The 24,744-nt window shown below is 39.1% G+C and overlaps 1 protein-coding gene across 3 annotated transcripts in view; it reads left to right on the top strand.

Annotated features, from left to right (window-relative positions):
- Positions 1 to 24,744, top strand: part of kiaa1549lb (KIAA1549-like b) — an 88,702-nt gene that overhangs the window by 44,455 nt on the left and 19,503 nt on the right. For all 3 annotated transcript variants that reach the window (XM_084718324.1, XM_084718318.1, XM_084718310.1), the window contains 9 exons: positions 4,066 to 4,285; positions 4,576 to 4,709; positions 6,431 to 6,599; positions 13,601 to 13,660; positions 15,452 to 15,603; positions 16,837 to 17,008; positions 17,520 to 17,683; positions 19,188 to 19,223; positions 21,856 to 22,046. In XM_084718324.1, coding sequence (XP_084574450.1) covers positions 4,066 to 4,285; positions 4,576 to 4,709; positions 6,431 to 6,599; positions 13,601 to 13,660; positions 15,452 to 15,603; positions 16,837 to 17,008; positions 17,520 to 17,683; positions 19,188 to 19,223; positions 21,856 to 22,046 — 1,298 coding nt within the window. The remainder of the gene's footprint in view (positions 1 to 4,065; positions 4,286 to 4,575; positions 4,710 to 6,430; positions 6,600 to 13,600; positions 13,661 to 15,451; positions 15,604 to 16,836; positions 17,009 to 17,519; positions 17,684 to 19,187; positions 19,224 to 21,855; positions 22,047 to 24,744) is intronic.

Genomic DNA, 24,744 nt, shown 5'->3' with positions numbered 1-24,744 from the left:
ATAATGACACAAACAGATCCAGTGCACACACAATGATCTTTATGTCTGTGGATTAGCCATTTGTGGAACCAATCATGGTTCCCACTGTGCCAAAACCATTCTCTCTCTCCAATAAGCCTCTAATACCTTCTCTCAGTATGACTTTATATCAGGAGCACCTCTTGGCGATGAGAAGCTATGCTAAAATGCAGTCCATGAGAAACAGAAATGTGTGTTTGAGTCAATATGTGAGTGCCTGAGTGTAAGACAAAGAGATAAAGCAGAGTCATTTCCAGAACAAAATGACTGGGGATGCATCTGAAATGAGTGGGGGTGCAGTAGTAGCTACAGTAAGGCCTGGCAACAGCAATAAAAAACAGACTCGGGCCCGTAACACTGTAGGTGTTACGGGTGCGAGTGTGGTTCCCGATGAAGAGATTATTCTGGAGTTATAAAAAGTTGTAAACAGTCTTAACTGAATACAACATGTTGTTCCCTCTCAGCAACACATTGCTTTGTGAGTCAGAATGGCACCAATGATATGTTGATAAATCCACAGCCTCAGAGCCAACACTCTGAGAAGTGTTGTTACACACAACCAAATGTGTTAACCTTCAATAAACCAACTGAATTATTGCTAAAATAGTGTCTGTACAGATATTAAAGTAACTACCTGGTTGAAAATCAGACTCGATCTGTCTTTGGGTGCAGATTTGTAAAGATGTGTGTTCATGTCATGATGCTCTGAACCATCCAGAGATTTTCTGAGGTAAAGCTTTCCATTTACTAAAATGTTGTTATCATGTTTACCTGTGACTGACACAACTGTTTCAGAACTATGAGATCAGTGACCAGAGTATTTAATAATCAACATGACACCCACTAATTTATATTCAGCGTCATCAATCCCTTTTTCATGTTGTGTTGCTGCACATACATGAACCACAAGGTGCACATGGACACACCCATGTCCCTTTTCCATGCATACATGCTGGCTTGGCTTGACTCGGTTTGACTCTGCACGTCAGCCCAGCACAGCAGGGATTTGCATTCCTTAGGTCAAGCAGCTATAAAACAGTGAATAAACACATAATTTCCCATAAATTTTTAACAGTAAAGATCCCTCGTAATTTAATTATTTAGATAATAAAGTTATGGGGGCTCTTGAGAAGAAGCAAAATCAGGAAATGTCAGCAATATCTTAACACAACTCTTATTCAGCTAAAAGTGAACATGAAACACGCAGGAGATAAACTTGCAACCACAGGGATTCAGTTAGAAGCTACAAAAGTACTGAGAGCTAAACACACAGAAGCACGTCACTCCGGCCCGCCTAGAGGTGGGTTGGGCTCGCTTTGACCCCACTCTGAAGATTATCCATCTCAAGCGCGACTTGGCACAAATCAGTGCGACATGGTTTGACTCAGTATGGCAAAAAGTGCCAGTGGAAAAAAAAGCCCCAACAATCCCTGTACTAAAGACCTGCTACCTTTTACTTTGTATTTATTATTTCAATTGAGGGGACAAAATATTAAACAGAGGGTGGAATGCATGCCTTTGTATACTTACAGAACCAGGCATGAGATAAAGACTTTGCCTGGGAAGGATGTTGAAAAAATGTAATGGTAGAATTAAATTTGGTTGTAAAAAAAAACAGGTTTGCAGGGTTCTGGAAATGGATGCAGCAGCAAAGGGATTCATTTCCTACATAAAAAATTCTGTCTTCCTAGTCTCCAGTGAGTTGGAGTGCCTGTAGAGTGTTGCAATTTTGGGCAAGTGTTAGGCACAACCGTACGTGCATGTTTCTGTGTGTGTGTGTGTGTGCGTGCATGTGTGCGTGCGTGCATGTGTGTGTGTGTGTTTACTTGTATGTCTGCAATCCTGTGAAATGTCTCGGCGTGTTGTATTTCTCAATGTGGAAGTATCAGATAATCGAGAGTGAGTCTTGTGTATTCGTCCTGCCCATGTGAAGGTCAACGCTCTCACATGTTCACTTTCTCTCTGTGTATAGTCTCTTGAGGTGTCTTGCTTCAGTGCACTCCTGTCACCCATTTTAACATTGCTTGGGTTCCTTTTAGCAGCACTGCTCTCTCATCCAATGGGAAGCAAGCTGTTGGCAAGGGAAATTGCTTCTGTGTTTAATTATAGGTTATAAATGGTTGGGAGGAGAGTGATGTGCTGTGCTGATGCTAAAAAGATGATGAGAAATAGACTAAATGAATGGAACCACGAGACTAAAACCATTTGCAACCCTTAAAAGAGATAAAAGTAAACTATTTTTGTGTCTTGTAGTTGGGTCTCTCTAGTGACTTGAAACTTTCAGAAAAACGACTCTAATCTGCTGGCAGTCTGTCACACTCTTTGAGACAAAGTTAGTGGGTGTGTTACCAATCTCTGCTTGCTGGAAATGCAATCTCTTAATAACACCTTCACATGGGTGAAGCCTGAGAGGATGAAGTGATAATAAAGGGCTCTTTTCATGGAGCTTGTAACAAGGCTGAATTGTGAGGAGGCAGAGTGGTGACTCTCAGATACGGAGACTTTAGGCTCTCAGTGTTTCGGCCAGTGGATCTTGTCAGCGCAGCCTCTCAGATGGGTTTAGATAACAGACCTGAATGGTTTCGCCTCTCCTTTGCACACACACCTAGTTTTGCCGAATCTGTCATCATTTCCTTTCAGGTTTCAATGTACAGTATGGACAGTTCACCAAAAAGTCAAATTCTTCCTAACAAACACATGCTTGTATGTGTCATGACAGACAGTTATGCAATACACAGATTTCACCTGTGTTTCTGTGAGAATGAGATGGCACCGATACCTGGCTGGCCTCTTGGGCCACGGACATGGAGAAACATAAGCCTCTTTGTCCCAAATTCCCTGTTTAACAGTCTCTCCCATGTCTCACTCATCGTTACTCTCTTCCCAGCAGCCCCTCAGTCCCTATGGGTTCTCTCCACATGTCTGTACTCCATAATCACTCTCTCTGCTGTTGCTCATACTATCATTAGCAAGTGGTTGGAATACACTCTTAACTGCTCGATCAGTCCAACGCAGTTCACTATCTTGTCATTCAGCTCACTTGTTAATATTACTGATTGACGCTACGTTCTGATTCTGCCTAAAGGACCGTACCCCGAATGTGTTTTTGCTCATTACTAAGGAATATTTTATGACACGGCCAACCATTTTTCAAAGCATGTGTATAGGTTTAGATTGATTTACTACTATCACTTTCATGCAGTTTCTTTTCATCTCACTATGGTATGAGAAAAAAAATGTTAAACTTGCTTCAAATGGGTCTTTTTCACACCAGACATTTTGACTTATACTATACTAGGAAAAGCATAGGTGTTACTAATAGCATTAACGATGGCTCCTTTCCATTCAAATGTCCCAGCAAGCCTTGACAGTGTGATAATGAGCCAGCATGCACAGTACCAGGACCACAAAACTGAAACAGATAATTCAGCTATCACTTCAAGTTTATTATTTTACATTTTTAAGATGACATGTTGAAAGATAGATATTGTAAGTCAACAAATGTATCTACCCTGAATAGTGCTTATTGATATTATCAGTTATTCACTTTTGACTACATTTTACCACATAGCCACTCTGGCTTTGACAAAGGAACTAAAGTTAAGAAGTTAACTTTGATGCAAGAAAGCAAATTTTCTTACACCTGTTTTCCTTAGTAAACAAAAGTACTACCTCATACCTTCTGAGTTAAAGTTTCACTCTTTGACCGAACAAAGACAAGTACAATCGCAATCGCATACAACTCATAATGAAATTTCATTCAATCTTGTCAGAAAAACAAAATAGCTCCTCAAAACCAATCACCAACTCTGATTGGTCAAAATAAATCCTTATTTCACCACATTTCGCCACATTAGATGTGAAAATCGACCAATATTGATATCATAATATCAATTTGTAGAAAGTAATACAAAACTGGTGAAAGAGCAACTGAACTTTTAATGTTGTGCTGACTTCCAGCTGAAAAGTGGGCTGAAACATGGTAAAAACTACCAATATGGTTCTTCAGAGTGATCTAATTCTAATTCTTCTGCTTTTTCCTCTCAGGTGGAGACAGTATTTGGTTCTCCCAACATGACAGTGGCGTATCATGTGACTGGAGGGGACATTGTTTACCCTCCCTCTGTAGTGCTTGAAGGCTTGGACTCCTATGGCCGTGATAAGCTGATCGCAGACCTGCGACAGTACCTCCCCATGGTAACGGCCCTGCCACTCCCAGTTGCATTATGGAGATCCAGCCCAGCCACTGGCTTCCAGCTGAAAACAGGTCAGCTCATGTTCAGTCAGGATGACAGAAGAAAGACTCAGCCTGAGATTTAATGTTATTTGTTTCTGCTGTGATTGTGTGCTGGGGCAATTTCTGTGAGGCTTGAGAAGTAATAAAATAAAATAAATAATGTCTAGTCAGAATTAAGGAACATACAACCTAAAATAATATTATTCGCAGTGTTCCCACAGTATGCACCTCCAAAGATAACAGAAACACAAGTTGTAGCATCCTGAAGAATAATCACTTTGCCGGTGTACCGGTTTGTTCATTTTGTTTTCATGTTCCAGTGCTGCAGTTTGTGGGTGCAGGTGATGATCCACGGTCCTGTCGGTTCTCTCAAATGATGGAACAGAGGCTTGAGAAGGTGTTCTCTGAGGCGCAGGCCAAAGTGCTCAACATCAACAGCAGACTCTCTGTTCAGGTACTGCAACAGTTGCTTTAAATTCTTACCACTGTGTAGGTGTTCCCCTTACTGTTTTTAACATAATGCTACTTTTGAAACTAACTTTAGTGTTCTGGTGTCATTTTACTGAAATAGATCAAAACAGTCTGACTCAGACAGTGACCTGATGTAACTTTTTTATGCCTCTGCACCAGCGATAGCTGTGGCCGGAGGCGTTATGTTTTCAGGTTGTTCATCTTTTCATCACATCTTGTGAATGCTATATCTCAGGAACGCTTGGAGAAAATTTAATTACATCGGGCACAAATGTCCACTTTGGCTCAAGGATCCACTGATTAAAGTTTGGTACTAAAAGCTCAATTCACCGTGACCTCATAAAGTCATATGCTTATTAAAAAACTGTCAGGAAAATGTCTAATAAATATGATGAATGATGAGGTGATGACATTTTATATCCAAAAGGTCAAAGGTCAGCTTCACATCATAATGTTCAGCATCGTCAGTTCGTCATCTGTGCTCCTCTGGGGTTCTCTGTAAAAAAAATGACTCCAAGTGAAGAGCATGTTGCTCATGGGAAGGTATTCACTGGAATCACACACATTTAAAGGACCAGTGTGTTGGATTTAGTGGCATTTAGTGGTGAGGCTGCAGATTACAAACACCTCATATCACTCACATTCCAAGTGTGCAGAAAAACTTACAGTGGCGCAAAATTCTTGTAAGACCAAAAAGGCTATATCTAGAGCCAGTTACTGTAGAAACATGGTGGTGCAAAATGGAATGACTCCATGGAAGAGGACCTGCGGCCTCTGTAGACATAAACAGTTCATTCTAAGGTAATGAAAACAAAACAATTCTTATTTTCAGATGATTATATGCTGATGAAAACATACATATGAATATTGCATTCCATTTCTGCCAGTAAATCTACATAACCTTACACACTGGGCCTTTTAATAAATTCCTTGAAAGTCTTCACAGCATACTTTATATGAGTCTGGACAGACATGAATGTAAACTGCAACTTGACTGGTTTACAGATCAAACCAATCTGAGGTCTGACTCAGATAGATACCTGATGTCACCTTGTTTTGGACAGTGTCATGTAAACAGAACCATCCACCCAAACAGAAGCTGAGCTAGATGGTGTATACTAGAATTTACTGAACATTTTTTACAGCATATTGGAATGGATGTAACTTTAACAGGTTTGTCCCCTGTTACACTTCAATATTACCATGTGATTTAGTGGATTTGGCAGCTACAAATAGATGCAAACTGTGTACAATTTGTGCAAAATTGTCCTTAGTGAGTGTATCAGGCTTTGCCTTTTAAACAAGAGCTGCTTCTGAGATGCAAATTAATTATGTTTAGGGAGGCTATGTTTGTATTAATTTTAATGAGCTGCCACATTAAAGTGCACTTTATATTAAAGCTAATTCGATGGTTATGCATGGGTGAAATACTACAATATTTTTGCACTCTTTAATGCTTTGCCAATTTCGGAGACGTTGCTGTGCTTCAGAATGATTTTCGTATTTGTTGATCCAAGACAATAATTGATTCTATGATGTTTGTCATCTCTACTACACCATATCTTTTTATTCTACAAGATTTATACAAATCTTTCAGACGTGCACATTACAGTAGAGTAATCCCAATCACTTTATGTGGTTATACACATATAACTGTTTTTTCTGTGCCCTCCTCTGACTCTGAGTCTGTACTCTTTTCCACAGATGCTGAGTGTCTCGCAGGGAGCAGCCTCTCCTGCTGTGTCATTGGTCTACACTGTGAAGAATGGCACTGTCTTCCTTAATGGCACCACTGCCTCAAACCTCCTTGGTCAGCTGTCAGCTGAGCTGGTGGGCTACTTCCTCTTCTATCCACCACTTATCATTGCAGAGCGTAAGTTACAATTTGCATTCAGAAATACGTCTCTTAGTCAGGAGTAATTCAACAGCCTTACAAGAGGAGACACCAGACGTAGCTCTCCTGTTCTCTTGGGAATGATTTGTTCTCCAAATACAAATTAGATTCAACAATTTCTTTGTTTTTGGGCAGCTTGTACTGAAGTCTGTAAGAGGTTCTCTATAAACTTGTTTCTTTGATTCTAGACCTTTGGACAAGAGACCTGACCATACTAGTGGAAATCAAGACCCTTTCAAACCTCAGAAACAACACTTGATTTATTTTGTAATTCACATGAACTGGACTTCTCAGAGGGTATATCTGTGCAATGGTAGAACGCAGGAATACAATAGCTAAGCCTGACTGACGTCCAGATTCTCACTAATTGGATGTTTGTGACTGTTTTGCTGTTTTTACAATCACAGTTGCTTTTTAATGATTGAGCCACTTAAAGATAGTTGATGCAAAGATGCAACTAAGCCCATGCCTTATATCTTAGCCTTTTTGAGGGCATTCTCAGCCTCGTGCTCCATGTGTGTTGGAGTTGTAGTCAGAGAAAAACAAATGAACAGTGACAGGAAATCAGCGGGAGCCTAAACAGCTATCTTAGTGGGGTCCCAGTGTGCAGCCTGTTTCCATCCCCAGTGTAACTGGGGAATGATAAGTAAACTGCTCCATAGAGGGAAGTCTGGCAGATGCACTAGAGACATAATGAGACTTCATTTTTATGGCACTTTATTGATTCCTGAAAGAGACATTCCATTGCAGTAAATTCAGAATATGGGTTCAACAAAAGAACTGGGCACATGTAGCTGACAGAGGAATTTAAGCTCCTCTTCCACACACAGTTTCAACCAAATATTGCTTAAAAGTTTCAGGGTCAGTAACAGGAATCAGAGCCTTTTATCTGGCATTGTTTAAAAGTCAGCCAGCAAGCAAGTTGGCAACTTTTACTTAATCAAAAGAGTAATTTTTGGCCAAAAAAAGAAAATAAAACAATCTGGCTGGAGCTGCAACTATTAAATTTCTCAGAGACTTTTCTTTTTTTTAATTTGATATCTGTAGCTTTCCTAGGGAGAATCACAACTGAAAAAGGGACTGAGCTGTAGACATTTATTATGACGCACTTTTTACCAGATAAAATACTTTAAAAAATCTGTGTATAGGCCACACATTTTTAAAGGAGATTGTAAGAATCCACAATAAGGGTTACAACGATTATAAATGACCCCTGTTCTAGAGCAATAACATACGTATGCCATCATGTACCTCGAAGTCATGTGTGAGGCATTTTACTTAAAGCCTCTACAAGAAGTACACCAATAGCACCAGCAGGGTAAATGATCTGTCCTGTTCAGCACTCATACAGTGTGCTGACACAGCAGGCATTTCAGCCACAGTTGTAAGTCATCCACACATGTCTGAGGAACAGTTACACTCCTGTATTAATTAAGAAAAGTATCTACACAGTCTGTATAACGTGAGTGAAACATGACCCAAAGTGTATTTTTAAGCTATTTCCTTCTGTGTTGCTCACGTAACTACAGTGTTTGCTAGATCTCTTTATTGATTTTTACATGACATCAGAATTTACCTCTCACTTCTCATTCAACTCTCAAGTCCCTTCCCCAACCTCTGGCTCCTAAACTTAAAAAAAGTTGAGAGACAAACAACATATGGAAGAAATACAGTGTATAAAACATACAAAATACGGGGGAAAAAGAGCAACCCTCAGAGATCAGTATAAATATAGTATAAATACAAGACAGAGGCACAAAAGCACTTATATACAGTATAAACTAAAGATACAATGAATGAAATGTCATTCATCCTTGCATATGTGTATAACTACAGTGTGTGTGTTTCTTAGTTCTGCCAAAATGCAGGTGACCTACACTCAATATTGTGTCTGATTACATAATGCTTAGACTTCGACAGAGGACTGAATACCTGTTCTGCTGACGTGCAGGTCACTTTATGACTTCTGTGTAGACGGAGTTACCTTTTTTCACCAGACCTCTGTCTCGTCAAGCCCAGGAGGATGTAGTGAATCTATACAAAGCCACATTAGGTCAAGGAGATACTGGAAATCCAAAGGCAGCCATTGGATTGTCTGTGGATCTGAGGGGACTCAGTCCAGGAAATTGTTCCACTGGTTAGGATTCTGTTGGAGCAGAAATAAGTCTCCCTGGCTTAATTGTAATGGTTTCTAAGCGGCTGAAGAGGTTGAATTTCTCTAGACTTTGGTCAGTTTGACAAGACGGAGCTCTGGCTATGCAAGATCATGCTCAGAATCAGAGCAGAGTTGATACTTGAGCCAGGAATTAAGCCAGGGGCTTCCCTGCATTGCCATCTAGCCGAGCCCAATCTTTTTTTCAAACTTTCCTGTTCTGGTTTGCTGATCCCAGTGGGGGTAAATGGGCTATGGGTCTTCTCTGACCTCCCAGATTATACCTGCCTAGACTATATTTAGCTGAATTTAAAAGTTCATGTTCAGTCAAGTGCTGTTGGTGTAGGAGTATGTCAGATAATACCTGTCTATATGGAAAGACATACATTATTTCCCAATTCAGGAGCTCATGTATCCTTTGTGGGATGTGAAAGTGAGGCTGAAACTGTGCTTCCTTCCTCAATTAGACGTCTAGACCACCCTGTGATCTGGTGTTAGAAATAAATTGAGGCTGCTAACAAGACCAAACAGTGGAGTTTATGCCTGGCTTTTATTATTTACTTGGGTTGTTCTAGTCATCTACCTCACACGAGTCTGAGGAACAGATATGCTCTTATATAAATAAATGGTGTCTACACAGTGTGTATAACATGTGTGAAACATGACCCTGACTGTATTCTATGTTGGATTTTTTATAAATAAACCTCCAAATTTTTTATTGTACATCTGTATTGTCTTTGGCCCTCAGTATCCCATAATCCATCGCAGACCAAACAGTGGAGTTTATGCCTGGCTTCTGTAATTTACTAGGGTTGTTCCAATACCAATACCTGATACCCGTTATTGGGTGCCAGCGAGTACGCCAGTCAATGCAATGATACCATGTAACTTACTATATTAGCCCTGATTGTTAGCCTGATTTGGTTTTGTTTTGCGGGATCCACATTAAAACCTGGAGCAAACTCTTTGAGTTGTTTTGCTTGCGTAGTGGTGAATTGAGATTGGACTGAACTGTTTTGGAGTTATGAGGAAAACAAAATGGACAACAGTATTTACTCAATGGATTGAACTTTGAGATTAAAAAAAACAAAACAAAACAAAACAAAAAACACAGGGGTATCGATTGGTACTCAGTATCGGCCAATACGCCAATAAAGTTGAGGCGTCTCTATTAGGAAGCAAAAAATGGCATCGGAACATCTCTATGTGATGTATTTACACCCGACTGATGACCAGCTGAACAAAATGACTGGTAACTATGGTTTGGTCATAATAATATTTCCCTGCTTTATGAGTTGATGTTGATCAATCAGCCTGCAATGGATTATGGGATACTAAAAGCCACATAAATGAAAATTTGGTGGTTGGACGAAGAAGGTTGCATTTCTAGACCATATTTTCAGAGGACTTTGGTGTGATTATAAGTAAACCAACACAAATAAATTTCTCTAAATCTAGTCTTTGAAGGATGCGGCATCAGTGTCACTGAGGACATATAGCAGTTTTGGTTTACACTGTGTTTAAATCAAGATGAATAGGATTTCTGCTAGTGAGCTTTAAACTAAAACTTATTCTGAATTGGTATTGAATTAAGTTACAAAGTGAAGTTACCCACAGGCAGGATGATTCAGCTGGGGAGCAAAGAAAGAGAAGAAGGCAACAGAATCCCAAGAAGGGACTCAAAGGGAGCAGAAACTGACATGGAGTAAAACCCACTAAGACAGGGGCATAACAGAAAGAATGGGAAAGTGTCTGACAGTGATTTTGCTCTGTTTGTTTTGTAGCTTCGCCATTAGTGATATTACACTGTTCACAGGAGGTGTGAGCATATGCTGGCAGCGGCTGCCTCCTCACTTCAAAGCCAATTATCGCAGTAAATAATTAACAGTGGGGGATTCTCATACCACCTCGGGCTCTGCTCTGACAGAAAAGGCCCGGGATCTCACACCACTCCGAAGTGCCTGTTCATAGCACTGAGTACTCCGTTGTTACTGTGGCGCTTGTGTAGGCTGGATGGTTTTACTCCCCCTCTGCTCTTCAACAGTCTCTCTCAGGTGGAATATAAGTGGAGCTGTTTGCAAAACATCTCTTTTTCGACCATAACAATCTCTGAAAACTATAACTCAAGCACTGATGTAAAATATGAAATATTTTTTGAGTAACATTTTTCTTTTGGTGATTTTTTTCCACGATTTGGTATAACTTAAAAACGCTCCTCAGTTTGTATCCCCCAGGCTCTCATCACACAACAACAGAGGCTCATGTGAAAACTGCTCGCAGATTAATATTCCACATAATTCAAATTTATAGACAATGTTGGGTGATTTTGCAGGGAGCCCTGCAGTCTTATCCATTAACAATGCTACTGCCCGTACTGTTCCTCTCACCCTGCAGCCCCCTCCCCCTCCACACACACCCCTCTCTCCTCTCTCCTGTCATGCCTGAGTGTACATTTCTGTTGCGAGTCTGCTTTCACAGGCCAGTGATACAGCATTCCCCCAAACACTGCACCAGCCTGCAGCACAAGAGCTTAATCAGCCAGGAAATAGATGTAACAGCACACAGAGACAACCAGAGCTCAGGCAGCTGAAAGCTCTCCTTGCTTCTGTATTTGTCTGACATGTAGCGATAATGAGGCTTTAAACTGAGATTTCAACCACACAAAATGTGCCAAACTGTAAACTGTATCCCTGCTTCACAAGAGGTTTCAGAGGTTGCTGTACATTTGGTGCGGATTTAGAAGCGCTGTTTCCCCAAATGTCTGGGTAGACCACTACTTGTTGCAATAGTAACAGTTGCAGCTGTGAAAATGCAATAAAATTGTTCTTCTTTTTTTTTTGTGTGTGCATTTTTTTCAACACTATTTGGCCCTACTTAAGTCCTGCCCATTTCGGAACCACTGGTCAACTTTCTCCTTTCCTGTTTCCTGTATTTAGATATACTATGTGCAAGATGGTCAAAAGATGTTGCTGGAGATGCTTAAAAGCGTGTCACAAAAACACTAGCTAACTACTCTGCATCAGTTGTTAGCTGGTTAACTTACATGATCTGATAAGGTTAGCCACATGCTAGTCTGACTCACCAGATGTAGACTGTGGGTATAAGTAACTGACTTAAATAATGAAACCAAAAAATCCTGAATACGAGCACAGCTATGTTGTACTGGTGACATTATTTTCTAGCTAGAGTCTGAGCAAGTGATCAGTGTTGGGTCCACACTTTCAAGTTCCTGCCCACACATGACAAGCAGGACTCAGTTGTCAGCTGGTAAATATTTGAGAAAAGAATGCATTATTTGCACACTTGAAAAAGGAACAAATTTTTGTTAAATCACACAGTGGTCAGTATACCTGTTTAATAGAATAAGGGACACGTCAGCAGAATGATAGCGGTCTGATTGAACTTGCACATGTAAACTGTATATTATGGTTAATGCTATTAATGTAAGCAAAGCACATAACATCAACCATGTCACACACACCCCCAAACAATGAAATAATAATAATATTAAACCCAAACTAATTTAGAAAAATGGACACTTGAACATAGATTTGTGTGATAAGAACTAGCTAAAATAACAGAGACAATGTATTTGATGTGTATTTTGATGTTTTAGTCTGGCACATGTCCTATAAATAATCTCTGGGGAAACAGGATTTATGACCTGTACTGCAGCCAGCCAGCAGGGGGTGATCGAGACGTTCTCACTTCACTTTTGGGGAGCTCTCATGTTGTCCATTTCGATATATGCCAATGGTATAAACCTGCCCTGTGTGCACCCGTTGCAGGCACCATATTTGCTATCTGTGTTTTCAAAGTCCCTGTTGCTACCAACCTATACTGTACGAGTTTGGCAAGATATTTTCTGATCAGGGAATTTAGCCATTCAACACTATTTTGCAGGGTACCATTGCTGTATCCTGGGCTTAGTGCTGGCCAGAAGGAGTGATTGTGATTGGTTTAAAGAAATACAAAGAGGTTTTTATCCTCTTATAGCAGAATGATGATAATGGAGCCAGACTGAGCGCTGTGTAGAGAGGTCTGGCTATGAGAGACTAGGAAAATACTAATTAACAAGTTAGCTAATCTACATCAGTTGTTTGCTAGCTAGTCAGCTGTCTTGTACAAGAAACAGGAAAGAAGACAGTTGACCGTTTTTCTGCCTGGTACCGAGCTTACTCAACTGTTATTTGATCACAACAAAAAGGGGCAAGACTCAGGAAGGATCAGTTGTGCTGTATGTGAATGAAACAGGAGTGTGAAAATATGATCATGTGAGTCTGTGGATTTAAAGGGATAGTTCACCCTAAAATGAAAATTCAGTCATTATCTACTTACCCTTATGCCGATTAGTTTTTTAGTCCACAAAACACTGCTGGAGTTTCACAGGAAAACAAGGTTACAGAATCTCCCAAACAACATAAGTGATGGATGACCAGTTTTATTTCTCCTTAAGCCCCAGTGTGCCAAGTTGCCTTGAAACACATCATTTACACCATGTTTTTAGTCTGAATCTTCACTTAGCTAGGAGCCACACACATGCATGTGCACACCATTTGAAATGGGTGTGTGTGGTGTGACAGAGTGCACATGCAAGTTAACAACATGTTGGGAATTGAAGAGAATTGTTTTGGAGATTCTGTAACACTGTGTTTTGTGGACTAAAATAATGAACCCGATCCCCAATGAAGGTGAGTAGATGACGACTGAATTTTCATTTTTGGCGAACTATCCCTTTAACTTAACATTCAATTTTCTTTTTTCAACCTTGCATCTTCACTTTTAATGCCGAGGGGGGATGATCATGTTTGCTTTTTTGTCCTTGCAGCAATGGAGTACCACAATCTGAACACCTCCATTGCAACCAAAGACTTCTGGGTTATTACAGGTAGGGATATCACTCTTTCATGTCTTCTTTTCCTAATATTAAAAAACATCCTCTCCATCCTTTTCAGGGGAAACTTATGTGTGTTATGTTGTATGGTGCATCCATTGTTTTGATCTTTCCCTGCTGCAGTAACCATACGATCTGCTTGTGAATCTCTGATGAAACTTTTCTTTACCACTTCATGAAAGAAAAAAAAAACTGCTGTGAAAGAAATATACCACAGGGTGATATTTATGTAAAGTGAAAGACATTACGTATCTGTTTATGTTTATAATATAAACTGTCTCCTTTCATAGGTGCAATTAAATGCATATGACTCCTACATTGTTTGTTGTTCCCTCTGATGGCTCTATGAATGAATATACATACTGAGCAACATGAATACATTACACAGTGCTCAAGGGCACCCACACTGCTGCGCTGTGTAATGGATGGGCCTTTCAGATCAGGCTGTGTAGCTCTTAACCCTGCACTTACTGCGATAGAGGCTCAGTCAGTTCAAGGTCATTCCTTTGATAATGGGATTTACTCACACTGAACAAGATGTACAACCAGCATTATTGCTTTTCAACTGTTGATAAAACAGAGCAGATTAAAACTGCATTAGGTGACATTTGACCACTAGGGGACAGAAAGACCCCAAAACAAGCTGCTGTGACACTTTATATTAAGGTGCACATATTCACTTTTCACTTGTTGTTTATTAGTATACGTATTAGTAACATATTGGCTCTTTATTAGTAAAGCACTTTTGCATGACAATATTCTACATCTACTAGGTGATTAAGTATCACATTTCCCTCAATAACCTCCTACCTACTGCTTATTGATAGTAAGTACTGAATGCCCAAATAACTTAAATTAAGTCATTAAGTGGATTTTCACTAACCATTGTCTTTTCAAGGAATCTGTGACATGCAACAATTGATAACAGCATTTAACCCCCCCCCCCCGTCGTCAGAGAAAAAATGCCTACCGTGTGAATATGGTGAATTGAGATGCACAGGTTCTATTCCCATTTAGTGATAGAATAACAAAGTTATCACAAGTAGAAATATCTCTTTGTGTGCTAATACACAACCAGTTAATAGTGAATTTGTGTGCCCAGTAGGGGGTTTGAAGGAGGATGAGGGGGACTGCCGCTGCATTAACTTGCCATCCTTCCTCTCCATCTCCTAGTAGCAGAGAGAGTGCAGGGCAGAGGCATTGTTTAGTTGAATGTGCAAGTCTTGTGTCCCTGAGTCACTGATCCTTTACCTGATTGAATCTTTTGCAAATTATAATCTATGGTTCTGATAACAGTAGTGTGTTGTGTGTACTGATGAATCCATGGTGCTGTCCTTGGTGCTGAAGTAGCATTGATTTGTACGACATGAGACCGGCACATATAGGTACTTTGGAGCAAAACGGGTCCATCCCCCCGTTGAAAATTAACAAATTGCCAACTGTGTTAAAAAAAAAAATTGTTAGCGGAGCTTCCTGGAAGCACAGCCTTGATTTATCATTAGCTTATCAAGTTGTTATGGCTAATAACTACTTGTCAACTCACATAACCATCAGACACACTGCAAGCATGAGCTTCCCATAAGTCCCTTACAGCCTGGGAATCCTGCAGAGGTCTTACTGAAATGTGTTTTTGTCTCTCTCACACATACACTCACACACTCACAAACATTTCTAATTTTGCCTCTATCTGTTCTTACTTTGCGCTACTCTCTTTTCTTGCCAACAATTTATTTTCTCTCTTAACAACCATCTGGCCATCCTCTCTTCTTTCGTCTACATTTGCAGTGATCCAGGACGTGGATAACACCAGCCTAGAGGGACAGTACCAAAGCTTTGCCAGTCTAATGGAGCAGCGGCTGGCAGAGCTGTTTGTGTTGGCAGGGCAGCAGGGCACTCGTTTCAGACGAGCCACTGCTGTAGGCAGCTACACTGTCCAGGTACGAGACTGGCATGGCAGCCCACAGGGGCTGCGATGTCTGACTTTCTCTTGGAAGAACAAACAGTCGCTCTCTAACCCTGTACAGTCTGTACAGGGTTAGAGAGCGAAAACACTTAATCATTTTGGATCCTTATTCTAAAGTTTTGTTTGTGGCTCAGAAGGCTAATGAAAGCATTAATCCAACAGTTTTCTTGGCTTATATCTTACAGTATGAATATTTCATGAGATGCACACTTTGATACGCACTTCTGCACACGCTTGCGTGATTACTTGTGGTCAGCCCTTGATAATTAGGGAGTTTCGCAGCCCATCATCTGTTAATTGCTCATCAAAACAAGCCAGAGGTTGAATGTTTTACAAAACAAGTACTGTACTTCCGTCCATACTCTCTGTACTCTCTGTACTCTCTGTACTCTCCTCTCATGAGACTCCTTTCCTAAATACATGGTTTTACTTTTCTTTTCCTCTCAGCCATTCAATAACAACTGACACTGAGCGTACAGTAACACTTTATTAGAAGGTGCGTGCATATGGCTGTGATTACACCATCATAACTATGTCATGACATCTGTAATGAACATGGAGGAGTCTTTGAATGTTTATGACTGTTATCCTTATGTGTAATTTGGTAAATTGTGTCATATTTAATGTAAAGTTGACATTGTTTTAGATGTCTTTGTTAAGACAACCTGACATTAACTGAGACAACATAAGCTGTCAGTGTCTTTGTTATGACAAATGTAGCGACACCTGTGAGCTAGTTCAGGCAGTTAACTCAAGCTGCACATATGTGACCGGCGTCACTCTCTGAAGTACATACCAAACGCACCCTTCCTATCTGGTGGTCTATTTATCTAAAAATCTCCCATCTCTCCCTCTCCCTTGACACGATATGTTGGCTTGATAAAGTCAGGTTGTCAGTACAAGGACACTTTAGTCTTCATTAATGCCACATTGCCATAACACAGATATTTCTAATGTCTTGGTTAATGTCAAGTTGTCATCACAAAGACATCTCAAACAGTGTCATCTTATAAAAAAATGACAGAATTTTCCAAATGACACTTAATTACAACCATCATAAGCATTCATAAAGAGTCCCTCATTGCAGGTGTCATGACATGGTTATAACAGTGTCATGAAAACCTTATGCACACCCCTTAAAATAAAGTGTTGCAGAGTGTACTGCAGTTCAAGAAATATGTGTCATCCCTTTTCTTTTTCCAATTAGATGGTGAGTATCCGTAGGGTGTCTGGGTTGAAGAATCCGGCAGAAATGACCTACTACGTGCAGCATAATGGCGTTCCTCTACTGGGCACGTCAGCTGCCAAGGTCCTGAACACGGTGGATTCCCAGACTATGGCGCTCACCCTGGGCTACTTTGTCCAGCTGCAAGCAGAACGTAAGCATGGTATCCTGGCATTTGACAAGAAGGCAAATAGACAGAAACACTGACAGACTAGACGTGCAAACCAAAACACATGACTCATGCTGAGTTTAGCTGCTGCCGGGGTGAGGGGAGTAGAGGAAAAGGTTGAGAAAGCTCTTTGCTCTCTAATCTCTCTGAAATGCTTCCGGCAGGACATTGTTTGTTTGGGCTGTAGTGCTGCTTGAGAGAAAGGGAGAAGGGAAGAGCGGGTGAGACAGAGCTGGTCAGGAAAAAGAGCATGCTGCATTCTTATATAGATTGTTCCCTACAATAGCTGAATCAGGCAGACTGTAGATCAGGTGGAGCTGCACGCAGTGTCAATTAACGTGGGTGTGACGGATACTTCTGCATGTTTTAGCAGGAAAACTAGGCTGTGTATTATACTTCCAATGAACCAATCAATTGATTAACTGTGATTATTTGGTGTTCTACTTGATGACATGCAATGAAGTGATGATGGTGGAAATTTGTTTTTCTTTTTCAGCTGTGGTCAAAAACCCTCCTAATAACCTTTGGATAATTGCAGCAGTGTTGGCCCCCATTGCCGTAGTAACACTCATTATTATCATCATCACAGCTGTGCTGTGCAGGAAGAATAAAAATGACTTTAAAGCTGATGCCATCGGCAACCTCAATCCCCGAGCCAAGGTATGTGTCTTTCTGTCTGTCTGTCTGTGTTGAGGAAGGCTAAAGCTGAAATAGTTTCTGATAATCATATCAGCTGTCTGTTAATCAATTAATTGTTTTACTCATTTTTCAAGCTTCTTGTGTCATAATTTGCTACATTACTTGCTTTTATGTCATTGTAAACTCAATGTGTTTGGGTTTTGGACTGTTGGTCAGACAAAACAAGACAAGTTACCTTGGGCTCTGGGAAATTATAATGTGCATTTATTATTAGGGTCTGTGATGTTCTAGAAATAAAATTATTAATTTATTTAAGTGGAAATAAACAACTTTTTTGCTTTAAGTTGTTATTTTGAGGTAAATGTTGATTGCACAGTGGAATGACTAAAGAATAATGACACCACTTGTGTCGATATTAGTTCCCTTTAAGCCTTGCTTTCATCTGTCTGCCACTGGGCATGATTTTTTCCAGGAAAATGATGTCTCCATTATAGACTAAATTAATGAACAAATTCATGTTTTTTCTCAGAATGTTTTCCTCTAATATTATAACCCCCTCCACCCTGACACCAACCCCTGTTGGTGAGAAGCAATAACGCTGTTTAAACTATGTTATTACTATGAACTGCATATCATTACAATAGCTTATGCCTGTTTTCAAATTCAATATAACATTCTGACCATTTTATTTTACCTATTTTGGAAACAGCTACTCAGTTGTAATCATAATAATGTATTTTACTGGAGTATTTTTTCAAGTCTGAAATTTTTTTCACACTCAAGTAAGCATTGCACCATGTAATCTACTTAGTGTCATTTAAAATTATAATTCACTACTGAGCAGGCGTACACTTTGACCTGCATTTTTGCAGCCAATAAGGCTAAACAGACCAATGAAAAGCTTGACATATGAACGCAAGAAAACCACAACAAAAATGCTGCAGCAGGCACAGGTTTGGAGAGGTGACCTTGACCACTGAGCAGAACTGTGCAGGAGTTTGGAATAATGTAGACTGAAACCTGAACAGAAACCTCTTTCAACTAAATGCCTGCTATTGATAATGCAGTAAACACCTATGGTTAAAAAGTAACGAATACTTGGATTGGTTTTTCAAAAAGAATACTTTGTACTTTTTCTTAAGTTTGTTTTTACACACTGCCTTCATTTGTAGTTGAACAACTTTTCAGTAATGTAACAGTACTTGTACTTCAGTACAGAGTCTTTCCACCACTGATAAAAACTTTAATTGAGAAACAAATAAGCAGATGAATTGCTGATGAAAATAATCATTAGCTGCAGTCTTAGAGGAGATGTTTATGACTTTATAGCTTCAGCTTGCAGATTATGTAACATAGTTTTGTGTTTTTTGTGTTGTATTCTGTAATATTTGTCTAATGTCATGCATGACCTGTGATGTACAATTCTAGTCAGTCTTGAACACCACACACACACACACACACACACACACACACACACACACACACACACACACACAGTCTTTAAAACATCTTCTCTTGTTTTCAGATGGCGTATCGGAGAGACGTGGGGTATTATCACCAGGTATCTGCCTCTCTGTATTTCCTCTCATTACCGATCTGTGTTTTCATCTTCGGCGCTCAACTGTGCCAACAGAGGGATTTGAATGGGATTCTAGGCAGACATCACCTATGATTTATTTCAATAAATCCTGCTGTGCTGATGAAAACAAAAGATACAACAGCATTTTGGAGAAACAAACCTTTCACAATGAGATTTTCTTGGATGAAAGGCTGCTATTGCTTATTCTCCTTATAGCAGTCTGCAGATGGCAAATTTGAAAGACTAAGCTATACAGAGAATGATTATTATGGAGATCGTTTTTTTTTTTTTTTTTGAGCAGAATGAGTGTGAGTACACACTGACACTTGTTTGTTTTGTGTAGAGAAGATTGAAAAGTGTTTCCATTATTGTTGCATCAAGGGCATCACAAAGTTATCTCTCCACCTCTGTGTCTGTTTTCTCTTCTGCTCAGTGGTTCTCTTCACTGTTATATGTCAGTGTAGATAAATGAAAATGCATAACTTTCAGCACATCCCACTGATTCATTTACCAAATTTCATAGGAGAGAAAGTAATAAAATCATCTATATTAAACAGTGAAAGTCACTCCAGTGCTGCTTTCAGAACAGTTATTATTACAAAATATCTGAGGTCCTGCACATTCTCATTATGTAAAAAACACCAAAGAGCTTAATTCCTTTAGATATGAAATATTGGTAACACTTCACAATAAGAATACATAAATTAACATTAGTTAATACAGTAATAAGAAATAACCAACAGAGAATTAACAGTTAACTAATGTTTCTAGTAATCATTTATTCATGTTAACTAATGTACGTTATTCAATAGTTTGTGAAGATGCTATTAACATTAGCTAATAAAGTAATAAGCATTAACTAACAGTTAATTAAGAGTTAACTAATTGTTTAGACATTTATTCATGTTCACTAATGTAAATTACTTAATAGTTTGTAAAGATTCTATTAGCATTGGATAATACAGTAATACGTTTTGACTAACAGTTTAATATTAATAATATTATAAAGTAAGTATTAAGAATGTAGCTTGTTGGGGATGCTCCCATAGCTCGGTTGGTAGAGGGTTCACCCCATGTACTGAGGCTGTTGATCCTCTGCAGCGGTCGCTGGTTTGATTCCTGCCTGTGACCCATTTGATTCCCTCTCTCTCTACCACCTTTCCTGTCATGTTTTCAGCTGTCCCTATCCAAATAAAGGCAAAAGCCCAAAAAATAATCTTTAAAAAAAAGAAAAAAAAGAATGTAGCTTGTTAACATTTATCAAAGATGTACATGTTAATTAAGGTACTAACTAATATTAGTACATGGCTGCTAAAGAGGGTAATGATTGTCCATTTACTTTTACATCTTACAACATATAACTTCTTTTTGGTAATGGTTGAGATCAGTCTACACATTAATAAAAAAACAAAAAAAAAAAAAACCAAAAGCCTTGATGCTTATCAATGTATAAACTAAAGTGAATAGCATTTTTATAATATTATATTATAAAAAATATGAATTATTCCCTACTTAACATGAATACCATCAGTAAGTTATTACTAGAAACATTAGTTAACAGTAACAGTTAATGCTTATTAGTGCATAAACTGTTAATTATGTACCATTATTGTAAAGTGTTACTGAAATATTATTACGCTGCTTCTTATAGACTTTGATATTCTAAGCAAAGTATGTGGCTGGTTCTAATGAGTAACTAAGGAAAATTTCTTAAGATGCTCAAAGATAGACTCGTAAAAATTTAAATGAGGCTCTTACATCTACTGTATTATTTTCACCGTCTGCAAGTGGAACGCTTTCACCACACAGCCTTGTTAGAGTTTCCTACAGTAGCACTTTCAGTTAGTGAGAAAACTGGATCCAAAAACATCTATACTCTCTCTCTTTCTCTCTCTCTCTCTCTCTCTCTCTCTCTCTCTCTCTCTCTGTGTGTGTGTGTGTGTACTATAGGAAGAGAGAGGAGGCATGTTCTTCAGTCAGGGGAGTATCAAGTATTGATTTTGCAGCATGGCTTGGCTGCATTGAGGCAGTGATGTGTGTCTGACAATTTATGACACTGTGATGAGAGTAGTCCTGAATATTTCAGTGTGTGTGTGTGTGTGTGTGTGTGTGTGTGTGTGTGTGTGTGTGTGTGTGTGTGTGTGTTAGTCTTTTGGCCCGTACCTCCTCTAGATAAACATGTGGAAATCCAGTGTTAGGTAAAACAGCATGAATCCTGTTCCTCCACCCTCTTATCCTCTAATGTGTTCCAACGTTTAACTTCACTACTATATTTCTGTGAAAGTCTCCAGATCTCATCTTGTCACCGCCCACTGCGAGTCATTTATTTGACAAGAATTTGGAAGAAGATGAAAAAGGGCCTCCGTTAAATCTGTGCTTATCTATTTCAAGGCACAGCGGCGCAGTAATCCCAGTTCTGTTCCTTAAATCCTCTGGACATCTCTTAAAAAGATACACTATTAGGCTATTTTCAGATGTCTGTCTACGTGACAATTGTGGTCGATTAATGTACATATATCTCCTTGTTCCTCAGGTCAATGATCACTCTTTATGATTACAGGAAATCAGTGTGTCTCTTTTGTCTCCCTCCATGTTCACTGAACCTGTCCATCAGCCAGTCCAGGGTTTTGACTATGCCAAGCAGCACCTGGGCCAGCAGGGAGGGGATGAGGAGACCCTGCCCGTCAGTCAGGATACCTTGGTGATGTCCCTACAAATTCGAGACACGCCACTTTCACTAGAAAAGACCCTGCAGCAAGACGGAACTGCCAACAAGAAAAACCTCACCAGTGACAAACACAAGAGGTATCATTACATGTACACATATTCACCTACTCATGCTGTAATCTGTATCACCAAAAATGTGAAAATTGTGAAAAAAGATAATATTAACCAGAACTCTGAGATAATTTTCACATTTCCGGAGGCAAAATCTAAACCGGTGATTGAAGAATGCAGTGCTGTTAATAGTAAAATAAAATCTTACCATTATCTAGATGACGCTAGCCTTAGAATAAAGATTGACTATGCTAAACAGATGCCTCTGAAGCAACGCCTTATTGATACTCAGTCAAACAGAGGATGTGATTTATTTTAATTTGGAAGTAAAATTAATCACTGTGAAACATGATTAACAAAGCCGATTTAAAAAAATAGATACAGGACATAAAACAAAACATTAATTAAAAGCTAGTATTCTCCTTATGTCTTATGCAAGACAATATATATACTATTATGTTATTGCAGATAATGTGAATAATTAACATAAACAGTTTTCCCATGACAGTGGTTGAGTTATGTCTAGGAGACGAGCTGAAAACTTCCATTGTGCACTACTGACTGTAAAACTTCAAACTGTATATCATATGAAAATTGATAACAGAGATTTTATTTATTTTGAATTGTCCCTTAGCCATAGTTTTTGAGACTCAGCTCAACTTTAACCAGTCAGAGCTGTTTTTCTGTCAGTTAACATGTTTGCATGTTAGAAGGAAACATGTTGCCTTTTCAAAGAGATGACATCATCTCAATTTATTCAGAAATATGTTAAGATTAATTTCTTCCACTGTGTGGGAAAACGTCCTCCCAAACAGTTGAACATTTGCAGAAACAGTATGTGTGTGCTATCTCAAGAATTGCACCACCTCTCTGTCAGAAAGCTCCTGGGTCACATAAGGAGAGGCAGGATGATAAAACACAAAGATCCCTGCAGCCCTGTTGTCTGTCCTCATTCCACCCTGATGCTGAGTGATAGGCAGCCATTAACAGAATTCTCTGTATGGGCAGGTGGAATTAACTGTTTTCCCTTTCTGACAGTCAATAGTGCTGTTTCGGAAATTAATTGCTATGTTAAATCATGCTAAATTATTTAATCGACAAATGCAAAAAGATGTCATTTTTCAAAGTCATGCAGGATAATGAGATCAAGTGAAATATATGTGACCAGACAGGGAATCTATAGACTGGAGGTCACGCTCTAATGATTTTAGAGACTCCTGGCCCAGCAAAAGTTTTTCATTTCTTATTTATCAAAGTATTGATCGCAAAGGTTCCTGAAATCTTAAGATGCCATCATTCAGTAGCATTCATCCAGTTTCCACCCAACTGTATGATATTTTCTGTAGATCATTTTCTTTAATGCCTTTTCCCTGCTTTTCCATAATGTATGGAAAGATAACATAACATCATAAATTAAAATCAAGAGATTAGTTTAAAGTTTGTAGTACATTCATTTAGCTTGAGTCTGGTTGACCTGTACTAGCCACGCATTCATTATGAGATAAAAATCTGGAAAACATCCTTTGAAAATGCATTGAACCCAACAGAAACATGTGAAATAAATCTGTAAATTAGGGTGAGGGTTTATGTGTAACATGCCACTCAAAACACATGAACCAGATGAATAGTTTTATTATTATTAGCCATTTTGGTGGACATAAACATAAACATGAACATACTTTATGCTCTCACGTCATCTCTCTCCCCAAATCCTAACCCTAGATATAAATTTAGCTTACAGTATGGAGAAAACACCACAATATTGTGTTTCAACCATTTGCTACTATACAGTTGAGGACAAAATTATTAGCCCCCCTATGAAATTTACTTTTTTTTTCAAAAATTTCCCAAGTGCTTTTTTAACAGAGCAAGGAATTTTCAACATAGCATCTCTAAACATACTAGTTTTCTTTAGAAAGCATAAATTATTTCTATTCACACACAATAACAGAATAATTTCAGAAAAAAAAAAAAAAATTACCAGGGTCAATATTATTAGCCCCCTTAAGAACTGACCTTTTTATTGAGCCATAGCACAAATCACTGTTGTACAATGATGTGCTTTAACTTTGTAATGCTCAAAGCTTTACAATGCTTTACAATGCTCAAGTTAAAACTGAGGGTTATCTTCCAATTTACACAAAATATAAAAACTTCAGTAAGGGTTTGAGCAAAAGAAATAAGTTTAGACTTGAGAAAAAGAATTGCTGATGCTCACAAAACAGGAGAAGGATATACAAAGTTATCACAGCGTTTCCAAGTGTCAAGAACTATGTTAAGGACAACCTGGAGAAAGATTATGCAAACTGGAAGTGTATCCTTTGGTCAGATGGGACAAAACTAGAGCTCTTTGGCCATAGAGATGTTGTTTATGTTTGGAGAAAGAAGGGAGAGGCGTATAACCCAAAGAACACCGTCCCCACAGTGAAACATGGTGGTGGGAGTATTATGCTGTGGAGATGCTTCAGTGCGTCTGGAACTGGGAATCTCATCAAGGTGGAAGGAATCATGAAGAAAGAAGAATATGTGAAGATTTTGAAAGCAAACCTCAAGCAGTCAGCAGCAAAACTGGGTCTGGGTCGTCGCTTTGTCTTCAAACGTGACAACGACCTAAAACATACGTCGTTCCTGGTGAAGAACTACCTCCAGAAGAACAAAGTGAACATTACTGACTGACCTGCACAAAACAATGACTTGAATCTCATTGAAAATCTGTGGGGTGAAC

Source organism: Lutjanus erythropterus, chromosome 1, assembly GCF_056507025.1.
Source record: "Lutjanus erythropterus isolate fLutEry1 chromosome 1, fLutEry1.hap2, whole genome shotgun sequence".
Classification (NCBI taxonomy): Eukaryota; Metazoa; Chordata; class Actinopteri; order Lutjaniformes; family Lutjanidae; genus Lutjanus; species Lutjanus erythropterus.
This window is presented reverse-complemented; position numbering and strand designations above follow the sequence as displayed.